Genomic DNA, 19,737 nt, shown 5'->3' on the forward strand with positions numbered 1-19,737 from the left:
TGGATGCTGGATGCTGTCCTATGCTGCTTGCCTGCCAGGGACCCCAGAGATGGAAGTGTAGAACTGCTGGATTCTTTCTTTGCCTCCCAAGGAAGGACTCCAACAAGGTTTCTCAAATGCAGAAGGTCTGCCATAACAAAGCAAGATTTATGTGACTTGCAAAAAGTGACAGCGAATTGATCAGGAAAGTCAAAAAAGAGGCACTAAAAGTCCTGTATACTGACAGAAGTTGGCGAAAGAGAACCCTCACCATTCTTCATACAAGTGAATGCAAATATTGCATTGATACTGAAATCTAAGAGTTAGGTGGGCCTAGGAGGGCTGGATTAATGCCATACTACTTAAGGCTTTTCTACGCGAGACATTTATTGTGTGTCCATCATTCCCTATTCATGCTTATCTTAGATGCTACCATGACCCTCCAGTTTAATTTCTGTGTCTAATGAGCACTTTCTGTGCCTTTTTAGAGAAAGGAAAAACTAGTGATTTCCTGTGAAAGATAGAGCAAATTGTTTCCACGTGTGTATTTGCCAGTATTCTGCTGTACCACATTGCTATCTAGAGGTTATATTGTGAAAAAGCAGGAAAGGAAATCCTCTTGCATAGTACTTGGATCTCATTTCTACAAGAAAACCTAAAACATACAATGAAATAACAGCCTCATGTAGAAGAGCATTTAAGGGCCTGACTGGACTTTGGAGCCATCCAGGAAACCTACTTTAAAAAGCAGAAAGAGGGTGTGAATCCAGTCCAAACAATGCAGACTCTTTCGTTCTCCCCTTTCTTGGGGTCTGCACTCTTACACCGTGTGTTTCTTATTATTTGAAAATATCACTGTACCACGCACCCTATTCCTGTGCGGAGGGTATTTCAGAGTGTAAGCACCACCATGGGACAGCTGGCGCTTTTCCTGGTTGTTGCCCAGTGGATACCTGTGGACTGCAGCATAACCAAGAGAGCTCATGACAATGTTCACAATGATGGAGGAGATCTGTTCCTAGGACTTCTTACTTTGTGATTCTTTAGCGATTTGACCCATTTAGGGTTGCCTGCATGTTTGGAAGATCAAAGCTGGACTATGGACTGGGGGCAATTTGCCCAACCCTACCCTGGCCTCCTTTCCAGACAGTGGCCAGCCAGTTGCCCTCAGGACCCCTCAAGCAGCCTATTAAGTGATAAGTATTAAGCTGTGGCTGTACCTGTCTCTGATACCAAAGGTAGCACCTAGCCATCCAGGCTGCTAGCCCCATGTTCTCTTTGGCTGTAGCCTCGCTTTGGAAGATTTCTCAATTGTATGCTGCAACCAAGAGCGGGGCAAAGCTGGCCCTTCATGCTGCAACACGTGCGGGTTTTAGTATTGCTGAGATGCCAGGGCGGGATTGGTTCGGCTCTGGATCAGAGAATCCTGAAATCGAAGGACCAGGAGTCAAACCAAGCAGCGCAGCGTCGCCGCCGCCCGGTCTACTCCAGGCACTGGCGGAGGGCGCGCCTGTTCTTACCGCGAGGACTCCAAGCGAGGGATGTATCCAGGCGTGCCGACCTGGAGGAGGAAGAAATAACTGCAATAGTCAGCTGCTGCGAAGGAAAACGAAATCGAAATAGAGAAGTTTCCCTTCTTTCGTAACCGGAAGTTTGGCGAAATGCAACTGTAGGGTGGAAAACGAATACATCTAAAAGGCCCCGTTGCTTGAAACAGAGGAATCTGACAGAAAATCAGAAGAGGTAAGATGCATTAAGGGCTCGCAGGGGGACAGAGGTGGAGCGGCTGGCAGAGACGTTTGGTTGCCCAGTCACTCTCGTCTTGGTGATCCTCAGGCTCGGAATCTCCGCCTTTGCAGCTTCCAGCAGCCTGAGCAAAAGCAAGCGGCAGGAAAAGTTTTCCTGCAACGTGCGACTCTAGTGGGTACTGTTCTCTGACCGACGGAAAGTTTTTATTCAAACAGGCTGGTGAAGGGGGAGGGGGCATCTCAAGATATTAAACGCAAAACTCGTGTTTGCAACACCGCCGTTGTTAACCTGAGGTATAATGGGCGTTTTCATATTCAGAATAGCACGTGGGAACAAATTGTCAGATTCGGTGCAGTGAATGGAGATGCTGGTGTGCCGGCAACTCTGCAATCTTATGAATGTTTGGACTGAAAAAACAAGCCCATTAGCTCCCAGCCTTATCGGTTGGGGAATCCTGAAAAGGTGTAAAATGTATTTCTGCCTGAACATCCATTGGTTCCACTCTAAATCTCAGGCCCTAAACAGACATGGCTTTAAATCTGTGCCTAGAAATTTTGCCTTTCCCCATTTTTATATAAAAAAATTAAAGAATAGAAAGGGGAGGGGCAGGATAAAAATGCTGCATTTCTTCCCCCCACATCTTACCTCCTCCGAGTATAGGGGTGTGGTGTTTATTTTTCATCCTGATAGCGCAAATGTACAATATCCCTCACATTCTCCTCCATTTCCCTTTACTCCCCTCATCTTGTTTTATTTATTCATTCATTCAATGTATATACTGCCCCATTAGCCATCGGCTCTTTGGGTGGCTTACAACACATCTTGACCTGACACCCTCAGTAATTGGTGGCCTGATTGCCCTCAATTTTCCATGGGCCTGTCAGGCTGTTTGGAGTCTTCTGTATAAATAATCATTTGAATCTTAATTTATGAATGAATGTACCTCTGTAGATGTAAGGACTACATGTTGAGAGGGCAGTTCACTTTGAAATTGAAAGGCACAGCACTGCCCAAGTTCAGGAAAAAGAAATGCACCAGATGGTGACCTCCAGAGGTTTTGGATTACTGCTCCCTTGACAAGTGGCCATGCTGGCCTGGTCTTATGGAAATTGCAGTCCCAAATATCTGGAAAACATCAGGTGGAAGAAAGGGCAGTGGGTGATTTCACATCCTTTCATGACTGGGAAGAAAGATCCTTTGAAAAGAGGCCTTCATTAGCAGAGTCCACAATTCCTTACAACTTGTGATTTTGCTTTTCTTCTTTGTTGTCTCTCCCTCTTAGGACAAACTAGAAGCTTTGCATCTGCACCCAGAATGTCATTCTATAAGGCAACGAAATCTCTGGCAGAGCAACTGGACCCAAAAGGAGAACTCATTGCAGTAGACAGTATTGTAGACCAAAATAATTTTAGGCCTCTTTGCCTGGTGCACAGCAGGAGTAATAATCCGTGGTGGAAGAAACACCGGTTCTATAAAACCGGATACAAGCTATGTGATGTGCTCTCAGTAGAAGACCATGCTGCACAAATGGGTAACTTCAAGATTTAATCTCTTTCAAACATTGGGTTAGAATCAGATCCAGGATAATCTTAGATGGAGGGTTCTTAATGAGAAGTACAGCTGCCCCCACTTTGCTTCTTTAAGAAAGCAAACAGGAAAAGCAGTGAGAAAACACAGTATGTTTGACTGGAAGATGGCATCAGACCCCCTTAAGCTTCTGTGAATGATGGTGTCCATAAAGTACCCTCATTTGGGAGCATCCTTAAGTATGTGTACAGCAGACCTATTGAAATCAATGGGATTGCGTTAGTTGTTGCTAGCTGAAATCCCACTGCTTTCAATTGGTCTTCTCTAAGTATGACTAAGACTGGCTCTAGAATGTTATTTACAAGGCTGTATGTATGCCAAATATGAGATGGGTTGAATCCATAAAGAAAGCCACAGCCTTGAATTTAAAAGAGCTGAGGGGACCTGTCTTGGACAGACCATTTTGGGGGGCTTGCATTCATAGGGTTGCCATAAGTCAAAGGCAACAACAAAAGTTCCTTTCCTAATTATGTCTAACATAGAATTTGCCTGTTTCATAGCAGCTACACACTGGGCAACATTTTCACGCCAACATCCACCACAATTCTATAATCTCTTTCTTGGTTCGTTGGTGTGGGTCATAGGCCTGCTCTGGAGGGAATTTAAGACATGGATCCTGACTTGGAGGGAGAAGTTGGAAATCTGTCCTGTCTGAGGGTAACCAGAAGCTTGACAATTCAGTTCTGCCAGGCCTTCCACTGCTTGCAGAGCAGGAAGATGGGTGAAGTGCTAGACACTGTCATGGCCAGTCCCCCTCAGCTGGAGGAGCTGACTTTGATGGAGGCCCCTGGTTATCAGTCTGCATACCAGGGCAGCAGAAGGAGAGGAGACCTCTCTCTGTGTTTTGGAGATGCCTCCTTTGGTCTATTGTGGACAGAGGAGGGCAGAGCAGAGCACTCATTTGGGCATAGTCTCTGGTTGATGAGCAGGGTTCCCACTGAGGACCAAATGTTGGATCGTGATCCTTAGAAGCCATGTACAAACCTGTGTCATTTCCAGCAGCCCTTTCAAGAGACACCACACCACAAATCTGGAAAGCTTCCTGTCTTTTGTGGAGTAGAAGCATTCCAGGAGTTTGGGCAAATCCATACAGGAGAAAGCTCTCAACCTTGATGACTCTATACTCCCTCTGGTATCAAATGCAGTATGTCTGCGGACACCAGTTGCTGGGGAACTTGGACAGGGAGGTGCTGTTGCATTCAGAGCCTGCTGATGGGATCCTACGGACAGCTGGTTTGCCACTGCGTGAACTGAATACTGGACTCACTGAATCGTTCATCTGATCCAGCATGGCTTTTCTTATGATCTGATGCTAAGCTGGAGAGGGGAATTTTTGCACTATAGCTCTTCCTGCAATTAAAACATCTCCAGGAAGAACTGAGCAGGAAACCTTGTTACATATACACACTAAATAAGACTAAACAGACTTTCCATTTTTACAGCACTTGTGTAATTCTGTAATTGCATTCAATTACAGAACAAAAACAAAGAACACACATCTCTAGTGCATTCGATGTGCATGGAAGAAGGCACATAGCTTCCTACTATTCCAAGGTCACTGAAAAAGATGTAAGGCTAGAAGTCCAACTTGGGGATCTCCTGTAAGCTATTTTCTTGTGTTAATTATCAGACCCATGGAGCTGATTTGAAAATTGGGATGGGGCACTCTCCTCATCTTAGCGCAGAGTATAAGGGACACAAAATGGTTCTGCAGCAGGAAATACTGTGCAAAAGAGAAATAAGCCACATTTCCCACCTTACCCAGGAGACAACTCCCATTGTGCCTCAGTGACATCTTTTCCTGACTACACTTGTAAAGAAATTGTGCTGCTCTTCTGCTCGTTCCCTAAACAGATTTTCAGAAATAAGGGGAGTGGGGGAGGGAAACATGGGAGGGTTAAAAGTGATGAAGTCTGGAACCTTTGAAAATTGAGTGAAGAAAAAGTAATCATTGTACATTTAATAGGGATAGGTTTTGTGTTCCTAAATGGGGCTTTATTATCTGTGGATGCAACCTTTTCTCAGGTACCTATTCTGCATACATGAAGTTTGACATTTCATTCAAACCTTGAAATATGGCCTTACGACACTAGTAAATGCCATACCACTGCATAAAAATAGAACCTAACATATTCAGTTGGTTGTATCTCTTGGTGGCATTGCTGTTGGGAAAGGTACAGTGGTACCTCGGCTCCGAACACCTCAGTTCACGACCAAATCGGGTTGCAAACAAAAATTTCATAAAAATTTTGACTCAGGTCGCAAACTCCGCATTGGATGGCAACCATGATCGCAGCCATCTCCCCAATCCCCCCCCCCGAGGGGGGGATGGCCACGATTGTGCTGGGGCAGCAGGGAGATGGTTGAGAACGTGCCCATCTTTCCTGCACGAGCGCACCCGTCTTTCCTGCATGAGCACAACCACGATCTCGGCCATCTTTCCCCCCAGCACGATCTGCCCACCCCTCACCCCCAGTGTGCCCGCATTCACGCCCACCTCTCCCCTCCCCACAGCGCACTGGGATGATGGCCATGTGCAGGGATGACAGGTACGATCACTGTCATGCTGTGGGGGGGGGGGGGGAGATGGCCACGCTCATGCTTGGGATGGGGGAGATGGCTGTGATCTTTATTGCTCTTTTGTCACTTTGCTTCACATTTTTCTGATTAAAAAAATAGTTACAGAATGGATTGACCTTATTTACATTGAACCTTATGGGGAAATTTAACTTGGCTCATGACCAATTTGGATCACGGCCAGAGTCCTGGAATGGATTTAGTTCGTGAGCCAAGGTACCACTGTACTTCCTGCAGATCAGAATATTCTATTCCATATTTCCATCCATTTTCTCCCTATTCACACCTTATCCCTTTCTGTTCTAAAGGGTCCCCCAACCCTCAGAAGCAGCTTTTAAAGTGAATGCAGGCCTTAATGAGTTGGGGGACTGGCAAAAATTGACCTATGGAGTGAAGACAAAGCCTCCATTGGACACAAGCCAGGATCAGTAATATAATTGGGGACCAATGGGCAAAAAACGGGTATTCCATACCTACATTGTTAAGGCATATTGTCTGCTTGCAGTGCTCCTACTTGGCCATGCTGCTCTTTTTCTTCATCTTTCATAACTGCAGATGTTCTTGACTTTTGTGCCCAGATGTCCAGGATTCAACCTCAATTCACATTGTGAACCAAGTGGATGGAACATTGGAGGGGGATATTGGTGGACAAGTTGAATCAGCTGCAGTAGAAGTGAAAGGTGCTGCCAGCCAGTCCCACGAAAGATCTGTGAAGGTGAAAAAGATATATGTTTCCGCTGAAGTCCTTGATTCTATAATAAGGAAAGGGTAAGTCTGGAGAAACATAATGTTACAGTAGTTCCCCGAAATTCGTGGGGGTTGTGTTCCTAGAATACCCGCGAATTGTGAAAAACCGTGAATTTTGAATGTGGTAAAGGTCCATTGCCAGAAGCCTTAGAAAAGGGGTCCTCAAACCTTTTGAACAGGGTGCCAGTTGAAAGGTGACAGTGACGGGCGCCGGCCGCCAAGGCGGTGCAGGCGAGGGGCGTGGGCTGGGCTGGGCCGGGCCGGGAGACGGGCACGCAGGCAGCGAGGCAGGGGCGGGTACACACAGAGATCGTTTTTTCCAAGTGAGTCTAAACCAATCTCGCAAGGAGATCGGTTTGGACTCGCTCGGAGAAAACGATCTCCTTGTGAGCAAGTCACCACATGGCGAGAAAAATTCAGCAAAAGACTGAGGCCACGAATGCTGAACCGTGACTTCACGGGGGTATACTGCATAGATACTGAATTTGTAAACTTAACCAAGCTTAAGAACTCCCTTTAGCACTTTCTTTCATATCTACTTTGACTCCAACATCAACCAGAGTTACTGCGGTGTTCCAACAAAAAAAGCCCCTTTATCTACCTTTTCCTACCATTTATCTGTACAGGTCAGAGAATGTAGTTCAGAAGTGCCACGTGCTAATGTAGTATGAACTACAAAATAGAAGGGAAGCCATGTTGCGGCTAAGCAGGTCTGGGACTGGACTGAGCTTAGTGGGGAGACCACCTGGGAACTGCAAGTAGCCACCTTGAGTTCCACAATAGGAGAAAGGTGGGGTATAAATTAAATAAACTGTGAGACTGAAGAGACATTATAGATGACTTGGAAGATCTGCAGGTATGTTTTATAGGCCTCACTTTTCTGCAACTTGTTGTGCTTGCCACAGTTGTTAGAGTGTTGAACTAGAACTCAGGAGATCCAGGTTCTAGTCCCCCACTTGGCCATGAATCTCACTTTGGGTCAGTTACTGACCGTCAGCCTTACCTAACTCACTAGGTTGTTGTGAAGAGACAAAGAAGAAAGGGAAGATCATGTGAGCCACTTGGGTTCCTTTTTCAGAATGAAAAGGGTGGGATACAAACATAAATAAATAAATACTGGATAATGGAAGTATATCTCCTACTTTAGGAAAATCAGAATGGGCCATGAGTTAATTAAGCAATCAAAGGAGTTTCAAAGGAACCTGCATGTGATCACTGAAGCAATAGAAGTTGTGGAAGAGACACAGTTTGATGAATCCAGCAAAGCTGAAGGTGGCCTCTTTTACGAAGCCTGGATCAAGATGAGGGTGAAGGTCAGATCTCCTGAAATAGGAGGAAAGAAACACAACATCTGCTTTCACATACATTTTGTTCATGTCATTGATCTAAGTGTTCTTTTCATATTCTAGGGTACCAGAGGCACTAAGAAAGCCATTCTCATCCCCAAAAACTGCATCCTGGCATTCACAGTTAAGCAACTGCGAATCCAAGGCAATTTAGCAGGTAATATAGTCATTTATGTGAGAACAGTACTAGTGTGATCAGATAGCTTGCTTTGTTGAGGATTTTTAGAATCTCGGTCCCACCAAACTATGAGTAATTCCATCTGCCATGTGGTTGGTGACACCTGAAAAGGGGTGCTAGATTACATGGAAAATTGGGCTGATTCAGCAGGGCTCTGCTTATGCACTGGCAGGATCTGGGAGAGTTGCCAAGGAGGATGGGTATGCCTTCATTTACTTTACTGCTGTACCACCTAATGGCCAAAGCTCTCTGGGCCGCTCATATCAGTTGGTGCAGCAGAGACCACAGTTGACTTGAGGCTTCCTGTCTCATTAGAGAGCTATCCAAGGCATGGCAGAGACCCTTCCTGATATGCTGAAAACATGCGGTTGATGCTGTGGAACACTTGATATTGTTGGACTGTGCCTGCTATCACCTTCAGACAGAATGGCAGTGGATGGTTAAGGCCCCATTTGGACTCTTTTCTCCAGCCCAGAGATTGGTAACCATCCTCCTTTTAGGAAAAGCCATGCTGGGGCATACAAGAGCCCATCTATTCTGTCCAGCATTCTGTTGACACGATGGCCAACCAGCTGCCCACAGGATCCCGTACCTTCCCACTCAGCTTCTACAGCACCTGGTGTGCAGGGATGTACTTCCAGGTAGCATATATCCGTCAGGACTAATAGTCATTGATAGCCAATTACTCCAATAGGATCCTCTTCAGAAAGGTTGTATCATGTATCACTATGGTCTCACTCAACCTACTAGAATACTGCAGAATCCAGAGATGGTTTCAGTGAAATATAGGTGACAGGTGGCCAATTTTAAATTGGCAAATGTCGGCTTAGGTCCAAGCTCAAGGAACTTCAGAGACAGGAAGTTTCCCACCCACTCTGTCCTTTGCAGCCACTCACACTGCCCACAAAGGCACATGGATAGTTTGAGGTACCCTTATAAACAGTGTGGGATGGGATGTAGGGAGCTGTTTGGGAATAGGGTAATTGCCCAAAATAAGCTAGGATGCTAAGAAAGCACACAGAGGGAAAGATTTGTCATTCCCCCCACCCCTGCAGGCCCCTCGCAAGGACTAAAATTTTTCGCAATGCAGCCATTATGCAGGCCTACTCAGATGTAAGCTCCATTAACTTCCATGGAACTTTAGATGGCACTCCTTTGTCCTTTCCAAATTTAGACTTCCTTGGGAAAACCTTCTCCAAACAAGTTCAAAAATGTGAATTTTCCATTGATTTCCCATTATTATTGATCCCCTTTGTGCAAACTATTGCCTTCATTCTTTTTCTCCCAAGGTGTTTATCTCTACTCAAATAAGAAAACAAGAACTTTTGGTAAGCCTATTTCATGTGCTACTTATGGATATTACATTAGATAGATAGTGATAGACAGTTTAATTTTTTTGCCCACAACATACTACATTTTCTCCTCTGGGTGAAGTTTGAAAGACAGCACAACAATTCATCTGGTTTTTTCACTTGATTCAGTTTGAACAAGGGATAGCTGACATAAGCCACAGAAACCCAATTGGCAAAGCATTACCAAGACATCCTCCAACTTGTACATTTTAAGCCTTTTATAGAGGGTCCTGTTGCTCCCAGCTGCTCTGCACGATCTCACTAGCCCTAATCTTGCAAGCACCTACAGGTGCGATGCTAATCCTACAAGTTCTTGCAAGGTAAAGGAAGCTGCCTTCTCTCTCAGCCACATTAGGGGAAGTTGTGTCACTTTGCAGATCCGCCAGATAGAGGAGAGTATAGAGGGATTTCTAATCTCAAATGAGAAATTCTAACCATTGAGATTTGCATCATTGTCAGATGCTGCAATGCTATTTGTAAGTGGATGCGCATGGCTATGTTGTTTGTATGAACACACACATCCTTGGAAATGGTGCTACCAATCATTATGCTCACCGCAGATAAAGTAGTATCTGGATTCTCCTACCAAAGTCATTAATACGTAACTTTTGAATTTCCTTCAGAAAGCTTTGGGCTTTCAGTCTTCACAAATCCTACACAATAGATGCTTTAGCTCTCTGCACTGTGAGAGCTATACAGTGGGCTTGCTTGCACCTCACACTAGCTGAGAGACAATAAACCTCGGTTGGCTCACCCTAGGTCAGTGGTGGCTAACCTATGGCATGTGTGCCGCAGAGGGCACGCAGAGCCCTCTCTGTCGGCACATGAGCCAAGTCGCCCCAGCTTCGCCCCAGCAGCCGAGCATTGGATAACAGCACACACAGGGGCCATTTGCATGCTCGGAAAGGAGTAGCAATGCCAGGCGATGACATCACGAGCCGTGACTCATTAGCTGTGACTCGCCCGAGCTTTCACATGGCCAGTCAGTGTGCTGCCAAGGAGACAGAGAGACAGAGAGAGAGAGAGATTTGCTTGGAGTGGCTGTGAGTTTTAATGCATTTCTTTTTATTAACACAAGATTTTAGCTTTGAATTTTCCTATGAAAAATTGAAATTTAGTATCTAAGATTTAGCAAAGAGATGTTCTAATTAATGTTGTGCTGCCCCCCTGGCATATTTGAATCTGTAGAATCATATTCAGGTTTTATTGTAGTGTTGGCACTTTGTGATAAATAAGTGGCTTTGGGGTTGCAGTTTGGGCACTCGATCTCAAAGTTTCGCCATCACTGCCCTAGGTTGTTGGTGGGTATCTCACAGGACTTCATAGGAAGACCAGGTTGCTTCCTCCCTCCCTGCCACTTCTTTTCCACGTTAAGCTATTTGTGAGGAGGGAAGATCATGAAAGCCAGCTGCCAAGTCGATGTTGCGATCCCCATTTTGCGATCCCCATTTTTAGCTGTGGGCAAGGCAGTGCCTTCAAATTGCCCCAGTGGCACCTTGGAGGTGCTGCCCATGATTGCCTTTCTCTGTTTTAGCATTGTGGCTCCAAGCACATTTATTTCTCATCTTTAGTAGTTGCACAATGAGGCAATATCCTGGCAAGTGAGGCAATATCCTGGGAAGAGCCCGCTACCAAGGCACTTCCCCCTTTGGTTACTTTGCCAACTCGCCAGAAGACAAACTGTCTAGAGAAACCAAAGGTACAAGCTATCTTTTCACAGGAAAAGTGGGTGTCCTGTGACCGTCACCCCCTTCCATGAAAGATCCACATCTTCTCCCATACATCACGCACATATAGTCCCCATTCTGATGTACATTTTGCACTTTGTCCCAAACTTTTAAGTGCTGCAAGAAGTGCAAAAGTGCACACCACCCTTTTCTAGAAAAAAGAGCTCTCTGACAGCTAGCTGTCAAAACTCTGAGTCCCTTTAAAAAGGGAAATGGTGCCTTTTGATTGGGATGTATGACTATGTAAAAGCACTTTTCGGGAGTGGGGTGCAAAACCATTTAAAAATTGTTTGCTCACACCATTGCTCCTTCAAGATGCTGTTGGGGACCTTTAAAGGGGTTGCCTATAGCTGTCGAAAGGAAGATTGCAAAAGTTGGCTTGGTAGCTGGCCTCTGCAAACTCCCAACAATTAGTTTAAAGAACAGAAAAACAGCACGGTGAGCACTAAAATTGTAGGAAGGTTGTTTACAGAAATACAAAATATAGGAAGGCTGCAATCCTTTCCACATGCACTTGGGCGTTAGGATTGTACTGCAGTTCCTGTCAAACAGCAATATATATTAATTGCACACAGGGTGGATTAGGGCAGCTCATAACCAGAAGCATACATCTGAATAACTGGGAAAGCCCAGCGCTCTTCAGTCTGATAACGGGGCAGCTGAAGTAAGGCTTCCTGAGGTCACTTCTATAGCGATTCTGCTTCGTTGTGGGAGAAGAGCCAAATGAAATGACACCTGAATACTAACACTTCACATTCTTTCTCTCTCCCCTGCCCCCAATTCTACTTTTCCCTGTACCTTTCCAAAGATGGACTTCAGGCTGATACAGGTAAAAAGGAAAAAAAAACCTTTTGTGCCTTCTTCATATCCAGTTGCTTTTTACACCAGGCTTATCAGCTAAGGACATTCCTAATAGTTTAATGGCTTTCTAAAGAAGACCCAGGTGGTCACTTTTATAAGTTAAATGTAGCATGATTACACCATCGTGGCCCACACTGAGCCCTCTGGGAAGGCATCTTTTCTCCTGCCTGCACACCTGCCACATGATTGGGTTTGTGAGCACAGGTTACTGCATTATCTATGGCCCATCAGCACTCTTGCTCAGCAGCAGGCCAGAGAGTGCCACACAGATGCTGTTTTGGGCAACTGTCAGATCATCCCCCCTCTGCCTGTTTCCTGCCCTAAAGGGTTCTTAGGAGCAGGAGCAAGTGACCAACTGTTTGAAGCTGGGACACAAGTACCACTCTGTTGATTCCCCTGCCACTCCTTCTGTGTGAGTGGGGGAGGGGGGAATAGATTTCCTCAGCACTATGCAGCTGATTTCCCTCCTGTTGCCTGAGCATGGATCAGGTCCTCTCTGAAGCAGTGGGGCGGGGGCTGGTCAGCTTCCAGTCCTCTTTGCTGTCGTCCAGGACATAGGCCTGTTTGGGCCAGCAGAGACTGCTTGACACCTACAGTGGCCTGACCTCCACCTTCAGCCTCGTGCCTCCCTGCAGTGTCTCCTGGGATACCCCCTGGAGACCTGAGAGAGGACGAGATGGCAGGAGGTGGGAGAGCTACCACCATGATCCTGTTTGTCCGCCAGGCACAGGTTAGCTTGCCATGCTGTCTGAACCCAGCTGCATGGTTTGTCAGCCCCAGGATTCTAATCACCATGGCTTGGTGTAAACCCAGTCACTGCCATATGCCCTCTTGTGGGACAAGCCAAACTTCTTCCTGCCTTTCAAATGCCTTCCACAGATACATCCTGGTGATTTGACTGCTGATCTGAATCTCTCTCTCTTGCTCCTTTGACCAATCCTCAGGATGTCTATTTACCTTTTTAATTTTTTCAAGCATCAGTTGAATGTTCTCGGATTGCAAGAATGAAGAGAGCTGGAATAAAGCAGGCAGAAGGGCACTCAGGTTATAGAAAAGGTAAGTAGATTTCGTGACACATATGTCATTGTCAATTTTAAATCCTCAAGAGGTAAAAAACTTCAGTGTCTTTGCACTATGTAAAATCTCCTGTGTATTAATTTGATAGAGTGCTTTTCTTCCTAGTGTCCATGCTACATACTGGTAATATTTTATCTTGATACACTTGATGATCTGAATAGTTGCACAGAATAATATCACAATTCTAAGCCCTATGATTTGTCCAGTCATTAACTGGGTAGCAGTAACTAACTTTGACCTATTAATTTCCCCCTTTCTGGCCAGATGTCTGTGATGTTGAAAGTAGAAACCTGGAGGAAGAAGTTAAGCAGGGATATGCAGAATTCTCATTGTTATCTACAAATCTGCGTGGCAAGTTTCTAAAAGGTTTTTTGGGTATAATAAGAGACAGTGACCTCCTCCTACAGCTGGAGGACCAGGTAAGCATTTTTCTTTTGTGGACGCAGCCCATTTTCTTTTGCAGACACAGCCTCGCGGTTTCCAATGATATCTGCAGACACCTTCCTATGCATGTTGGAAGTCCTACAACACCCAGCATACCTGGGACCTGGAATACCCAGCATGCCCTGACAGCGATAGCTGGGAAATTCTGGAAGTTATAAGTCATTTTTTACTATCTAAACATTGGTTAATGCTGCTCCCTTAAGACTAAATAAGAGATCTTGGGGTTGCAGTGGTCAGTTCAATGAAAATGTTGACCGAAGCGTGTGGCTGCTATGAGAAATACAGACTCCTTATTAGACATAATTAGGAAAGGAACCGAGAATAAAACTGTCAATACCATACTGCCCTCATATGGTATGACGCTTAAAATACTGTGCATAGTTCTGGTCACAGTACCTAGGAAAAGGATATTATATAGTTGGAAAACTGCAGAAAAGCACAACTGAAATAATTGAGAAGGTGAAGCAACTCCCCTATGAGGAATTGTTACAATACCTGGGATTGTTTAGCTTAGGAAAAAAAGGTGAGTAAAGGGAGACATGAAAGAGGCATACAGAACTATGTTTGGTGTGGATAAAGTGGATAGGGAGACGTTCCTCTCCCTGCTTCATAATCCTAGAAGCTCAAGAAGGATTGGTAAGAGATTGAGGACAAATAAAAAGGAGGCCTTCTTCAGCTAGTGCATAGTCAAACTATGGAATTAACATCCATAAGATGTGGTGATGACCACGACTTTGGACAGCTTTAGAAGGGGATTGGAGAAATTCATGGAGGAGGGAGGAGGCTAGTAATCCATAGCACATATGGCTATGTGCTTCCCCCAGCAGCAGAGGTTTTATGCCTGTGGACACCAGTTCCTGGAGGACTTGGGTGGGAGGGTGCTGTTGCCCTCAGGTCCTGCTTGTGGATTTCCCATGGGCAGCTGGTTGACCACTCTGTGAACAGAGTGCTGGACTAGGTGGACCCTTGGGCTGATCCAGCAGGGCTTTACTTATGTTCTGAAGACATCCATTGTCGTATTGACTTGACGGACTTCTCCCATTGCTGTTTTCCACCATCAGTAATGTGCTTTATTTAATAACAGGGATGCAACATTTCTATCCTGCAGTTTCCTAAAGTTAAATCCTTATATGTCACAGAGCATCACAATGCTTCCTGCTGTGGTCCTGTAGCAATGACTATCTCTGTTCCTACTGCAAAAGCTGCCTCCTCACAGCCACAGCAACCCAATAATGCCATTCTTCTGACATTATGAGCCTTTTTTAGACTGGAAAGACACAAGCAGCAAGCAGCCATGCTGGTCTGACGACTCACAGTCTTGTCCTCTTCCTCAAAGCACGTGTGAACAATGTATGACTCTTCAGATGTTTTGGCCTATGATTCCCATCAGTGCTAGCTGACATAGCCAATGGTGAAGGATGAGGGGAATTATAGGCCAAAACATCTGGATGGCTGCAAGTTGCCCAACCTTGCTCTATAATATTAAAGACCTGCCATTTATAAATAAAAGTGTAGAAATTGTCCAAATCCTGCCTTTTGCCAGTATTTACAAATATTGTGGTGTTCTTGAAGCAAATGTTATCACCGTGAGAAGCCCTGCTTTCACATCTGTTTTGCCAAATACATGAAACTGATTGGCATTGATATCTTTCCCTTTAACTCTTAGCTGGAACAGGCTATTGACAAAAATGATCAATTGAAGCTGAAGGCTGGTAAGCCAGAGGTGCAAGGCCTGGTGGGGAACTTGCATGATTCCAATGGAGTTCTGATCACCAGCCTTGCTGAGACGGTCCTCTACTTCCTTCAGGCTTTAAATGGTAAGGATTATCTCCTTCAAAATGCAATGACTGCTGGAATGGAAATGAAGTATTTCATTAAACAAGCTCTTGGCCCATAAGCAGCTACAGGTAAAGCTAGAGAAAAGCTCATCGTTAAGGCAGAACTAAAGCTGGTTGCAATTTGTTCCTGCCTCTTGCGGATGGAGCCAATTGGTCATACCTTTAGGGATGTGAGGAACAATGCTATCTGCTTATTGCGTTGCAGCAGGGATACTCAGAGAGGAATCCAATGGCCTCCTGATATCATCAGGGATGGGGAAATAGAATTCTTTGCAGTTCCAGCTCCAAGTTCCTGCAATCTCAGAAATGGGTCTCCAAAGGCCAAGCCCCCACCCTGCCCCCCTTGAAGCCAGCAAGGAAACCACCAGTTGCCCTCTTGCCACCAAGACTGCAAACAGGCCTCAGAAGAAAATGAGGCATGCCTGAGATGCCAACAAATAACTAGCAATAAATGACAGAGGTTAATGCATTGTACTCTTCTTTGATATGCCAGTCAAGTGAGATTGTTATGATTACTGATAATTCTGGTCTTGCCACCTCTGCTTTGGCCATGAAAACCCAAAGAATGGAATCCTTTCCTCAAGCTGACTGTTTTCCTCACTTTCCCAGAATTGGCAGAGTTCCAGTTGATGCTCCTGGCAGAATCTGTAGAAAAAAAGATTGTGTCACAGCAACGGACACTGGTAAGACAGAGTTCCAGTCAAATACTTTTTCCCCCAGGGGACAGTGGCTAAAAAAAAGCAATGGGAACAAGTTAGAAATATATGCTTCCTGAAAGTGCATGCTGTTCAAGAAAGGGTAAATGACACAAAGCACATTTTCACAAATTTAAAAGCTGCAACCGCTTTAAGACTTGGCCCCACAAAGCAGTGCATGTGAATCTTTTCTGCACCTGTGCCTTTCTAAAATGTGTTAGGGTCACTAGCCAAGCTGAAGGATTCCATGTTTAAGGCCATAATCCTTTGCGTGCTTACTGGAAGACATTTCACATATCTCTAGGATGCCTGCCTTCTAATGTAAATGCATACAGTTGTGCTGCACATTATATGCTCTGGATATCATGACTGCATTTCAATTAGGCATGTAGTATCTCATAGAATGTTTATGTCAATTACTTGTCAGTGTACCCCATTATATATCTGATCACAGTCCAAAAAGTTTTGATTTTTCTTCTTTCTTTTTTGTAAAGGTCAAGAGCATCCTAGATAACGATTTTGGCAACAATGAAAAGAGTTTCCCTATAGATACCCAGCGTTTAACTGGAAAGGACCTGACTCTAACTGGAGCAATGATTGAATTGAGTGGAGTGACCATGAAAAAAGTTGAATCCAAGCTTGTTGGGACTGGAAAGCCCCTTGCTTCCAAAGCCCTCAGTGCCCTGTATGTGGCTCTGTATGGATTCAGTCTTCTCTGCCCATGAAAGGATAGCTTAGAAAGCTAATGAGTTAGTTTGGTTCTACAAAAGAAATAACTCATATATCATCCTGAACCTCTTGAATGAACAGCATGATATAAGGATGATTAAGACTATCCTGTTAATACTTGAGACCCATCAAATTTAATGAGATTGACTTCGGGTAGAATATATAGGATTGTGCTGCAAAATACATGTCTGACAAAAAATACAATTTCTGACTTTGGGCCACATTGCACTTTGTAGCTTCCTAAATCACATTTATGGCATGCCTTGATTCAGCAGTATGTAAAATGCTTGCTTGTTTTTAATTATATATGAACTTCACAGACATGCATCAATCTCTCACAGAGGGGTAGGCCCAATAATAAGCTATGGGTGGGATGATGGAGCTGAAGTCCAGCAGCCTCTGGAGGGGCACAAGCACCCACCCCAGACTAAACCAAGGCCACTCCCAACAACATTGATTATATTATGTGTACATATTTTGTAAGTTATAAGGCATATCAGAAATGCATGATTCTGTAGACATTTTCTCTTGTTGCAACATCTATAAAAAAATTTAACCATCCTGGTCTATATGCTTCCAACTTTTGTTAGAAAGCCTGCTTTGAAACATTTTACCCATTTCTTTTTCATCCCTACCATATGTTCTTAGATTTCTGACTGCATTCGGCTATGATAACACAGAATTCCTGATTCATTAACAATGAACAGCATGGCCATGTGTACGGCCTATTTGCTCCCCACTTTGCCCAGGTGTTTAAAACTAACAAGGATGGGGTAACATATTGAATCCAGAATCCTTATTTGTTGCTCCCAAACAGTAGGGCAGCAACAAACTAAAGTTTGACCACTGCACTCCTGGTTCACAGGAAGAAAGGAATCCTGCCTTACTTTTATCTGTAAATATAGCCAATATATCACAACCTTGACAAGAACTCCTTTTCAGGATTTGAACCTCTTCATTACATTTTCAGACATTGCTAATGACCTGTATATATTGATCAGTCAAATGTATGTTTGTAGCCAGTGGTGAGCTCCACTTATGAAGAAAGAAATTCAGACAATAGCTGAAGCAGAGATTAGAAATAGTTCTGTAAGTAATACAGCAAGCCACTGGTTGACAACACTGATTGGCTTGTCAGTATTTGGAACCACACAGATTAGATGAACTATCGACAAAATTCTAACAAAGATCAGATGATGATGGCAATAGTTGAACAGAAGCCACTAATTAAATAATGGAAATGGGAGCCGGGCTGGTAGGTTGCTTGGGCCTTAAATCAGATGGATAGAACAGTAAAGCAGGAATTTGGTACAGGGATAAAGAAAGATGGGCAGAAAGTTTCCTGATCCTCTTACCTTCTATATGCAATATTTCTGGTTTATAGATAATAAAAACTAATGGAGAAATTCCAGGTATTGATAAGGGTTTGTTTTTAACTGAAGCATTTTGTTGGCTTTTTAACCTTTTTGTTTCCGGATGTCATGCCCTTTCTATTATCTAGTGGGTGAATTTACATGACACAGCAATCCAGCCTGCAAATAAACTAAGCAGAGTAGGTGGTTCATGGAGCAACCCAAGTGTACCCTACAATTGGACATACTATGGGCTGCCCCCCACACCTCTTTTAGCAAGACTAAAAAGCTTTGTTTTGACTTATTGCATCAAAGAATAATTCCTGTGAAAAACCCTACTTAAACAAAATTTTGACAGTGCTGGCAAAAAAGAGAAAGGGGTTGTAGGTCTTATCTTTATGGAGTACCGAATGACTGGGGAAAATGTAGAAAAGGTGGCAAACACCAAGAACAGTCAGGGCAATACAACAAAACTATTAGGATCGTGCTAGAACAGAGATGTAGTCACTAAGATCCCTTTGTGGCTTTGCTTTTCCCTTGACAACTTGCCATTTGACAGCTGTAAGGTAAAAGCAAACTAACAAATCAACCTATTTGCAGCCTTGTTTTATCAGTGTCTCTGGATGTTTCCTCATACACTTTGCCAAAAACTCTTACCACTACTTTGTTAAGCAAAAGTTTGTATTCAGCTAGTCCAAAATACACAGTCCCCACCCCCAAAAAATGCACGGTCCAAAATTTGTGATTTGGCAACAGTAAGCCATCCCCTGCAAACATGGAACTGAAGGCAGTATAAGTCTTATTAGAAGGGATAAATTTGATTTAGTAAATAAATATTGCCCTGCTAATGCAAATAATTTCTATACACCCCATTTCAGGGGAGTGTGATAGTAGGGTTTATGACAAGCCAGATGCAGTGCAGTCCAGTGCTACTCCAAACATTATAGATTTGGGGGTAGGTGTTACAAGCCAGTGACTTATGATAACCTGGTAATACAGTCTAGTTAGTCTTTCAGGCTGGGGATGGGGCCAAGAGTCTAACTTTGCAAGACATAGCACATCTGTGCAACCAGTTTCCTTTTAGTCCCATCATAAAGCTGAGGGACAGCAGAACATGGATAGTTTGCTGCTCCTAATGTTACAGAGAATAGCATACACTAATTGCTAGGATGGGGGGGATAGGATGGGGGGAACTATGGTGGTAGCAGGGGCTTCCCACCGTGATTAAGGGTCATTTCCATTTCCCCTCCATTTTTTTGTATTTGAAAGTCCCCCTCCTCTCAGAGGTTGCAAGAAACTGGTAGAAGATAAGCATCAGAGCATGACTTTTGCACCAAGGAGGAAATAAGTTCCACACACATGCCTATGGTTGGCTTTTTCGACAGGTTGGCTCCGTTTCAAATGAATTCATTCAGTCTTTAGAAGTTGCAACAAGGCAAAATCATTATCCCATTTAGCTGGAATATTCAGCTACCTTGCTGGTTTTATTTTGCGGTCAA

General features: G+C 44.2%; 1 protein-coding gene and 1 long non-coding RNA gene across 4 annotated transcripts; one reads left to right on the plus strand and one right to left on the minus strand.

The window, feature by feature from the left end:
• Positions 1–1,506: 1,506 nt before the first annotated feature.
• LOC123031756 (gasdermin-A-like) lies at positions 1,507–17,447 on the plus strand. Of its 3 annotated transcripts, none has more exons than XM_044447057.1 (12): positions 1,507–1,722; positions 3,011–3,259; positions 6,471–6,660; positions 7,787–7,952; positions 8,049–8,142; positions 9,453–9,491; positions 12,051–12,071; positions 13,079–13,159; positions 13,445–13,599; positions 15,291–15,441; positions 16,072–16,145; positions 16,652–17,447. In XM_044447057.1, the coding sequence occupies exons 2-12, from the start codon at positions 3,043–3,045 to the stop codon at positions 16,880–16,882; spliced, it is 1,419 nt and encodes a 472-aa protein (XP_044302992.1). In that variant the 5' UTR covers positions 1,507–1,722; positions 3,011–3,042; the 3' UTR covers positions 16,883–17,447. The 3 variants fall into 3 exon arrangements, with proteins under 3 accessions (XP_044302992.1, XP_044302993.1, XP_044302994.1); XM_044447058.1 differs by having other exon boundaries at positions 13,085–13,159; XM_044447059.1 differs by lacking the exon at positions 12,051–12,071.
• On the minus strand, positions 6,307–7,951 carry LOC123031757. Its single transcript, XR_006416384.1, has 2 exons — positions 7,842–7,951; positions 6,307–6,599 (listed from the first exon to the last, which is right to left on the minus strand). It is a non-coding gene; the product is annotated as an uncharacterized LOC123031757 (long non-coding RNA).
• Positions 17,448–19,737: the final 2,290 nt, after the last annotated feature.

The sequence above is a fragment of the Varanus komodoensis genome, unplaced genomic scaffold (assembly GCF_004798865.1).
Source record: "Varanus komodoensis strain SLA01 unplaced genomic scaffold, ASM479886v1 scaffold50, whole genome shotgun sequence".
Taxonomy (NCBI): domain Eukaryota; kingdom Metazoa; phylum Chordata; class Lepidosauria; order Squamata; family Varanidae; genus Varanus; species Varanus komodoensis.

Bases quoted from the DNA above. Each gene is read 5' to 3' on its own strand.
- LOC123031756 (XM_044447057.1), top strand. From the start codon at position 3,043: ATGTCATTCTATAAGGCAACGAAATCTCTGGCAGAGCAACTGGACCCA. The intron at 7,953-8,048 runs GTCAGATCTCCT...TTCATATTCTAG, and splicing joins GGATCAAGATGAGGGTGAAG to GGTACCAGAGGCACTAAGAA. The intron at 13,600-15,290 runs GTAAGCATTTTT...TTTAACTCTTAG, and splicing joins TCCTACAGCTGGAGGACCAG to CTGGAACAGGCTATTGACAA.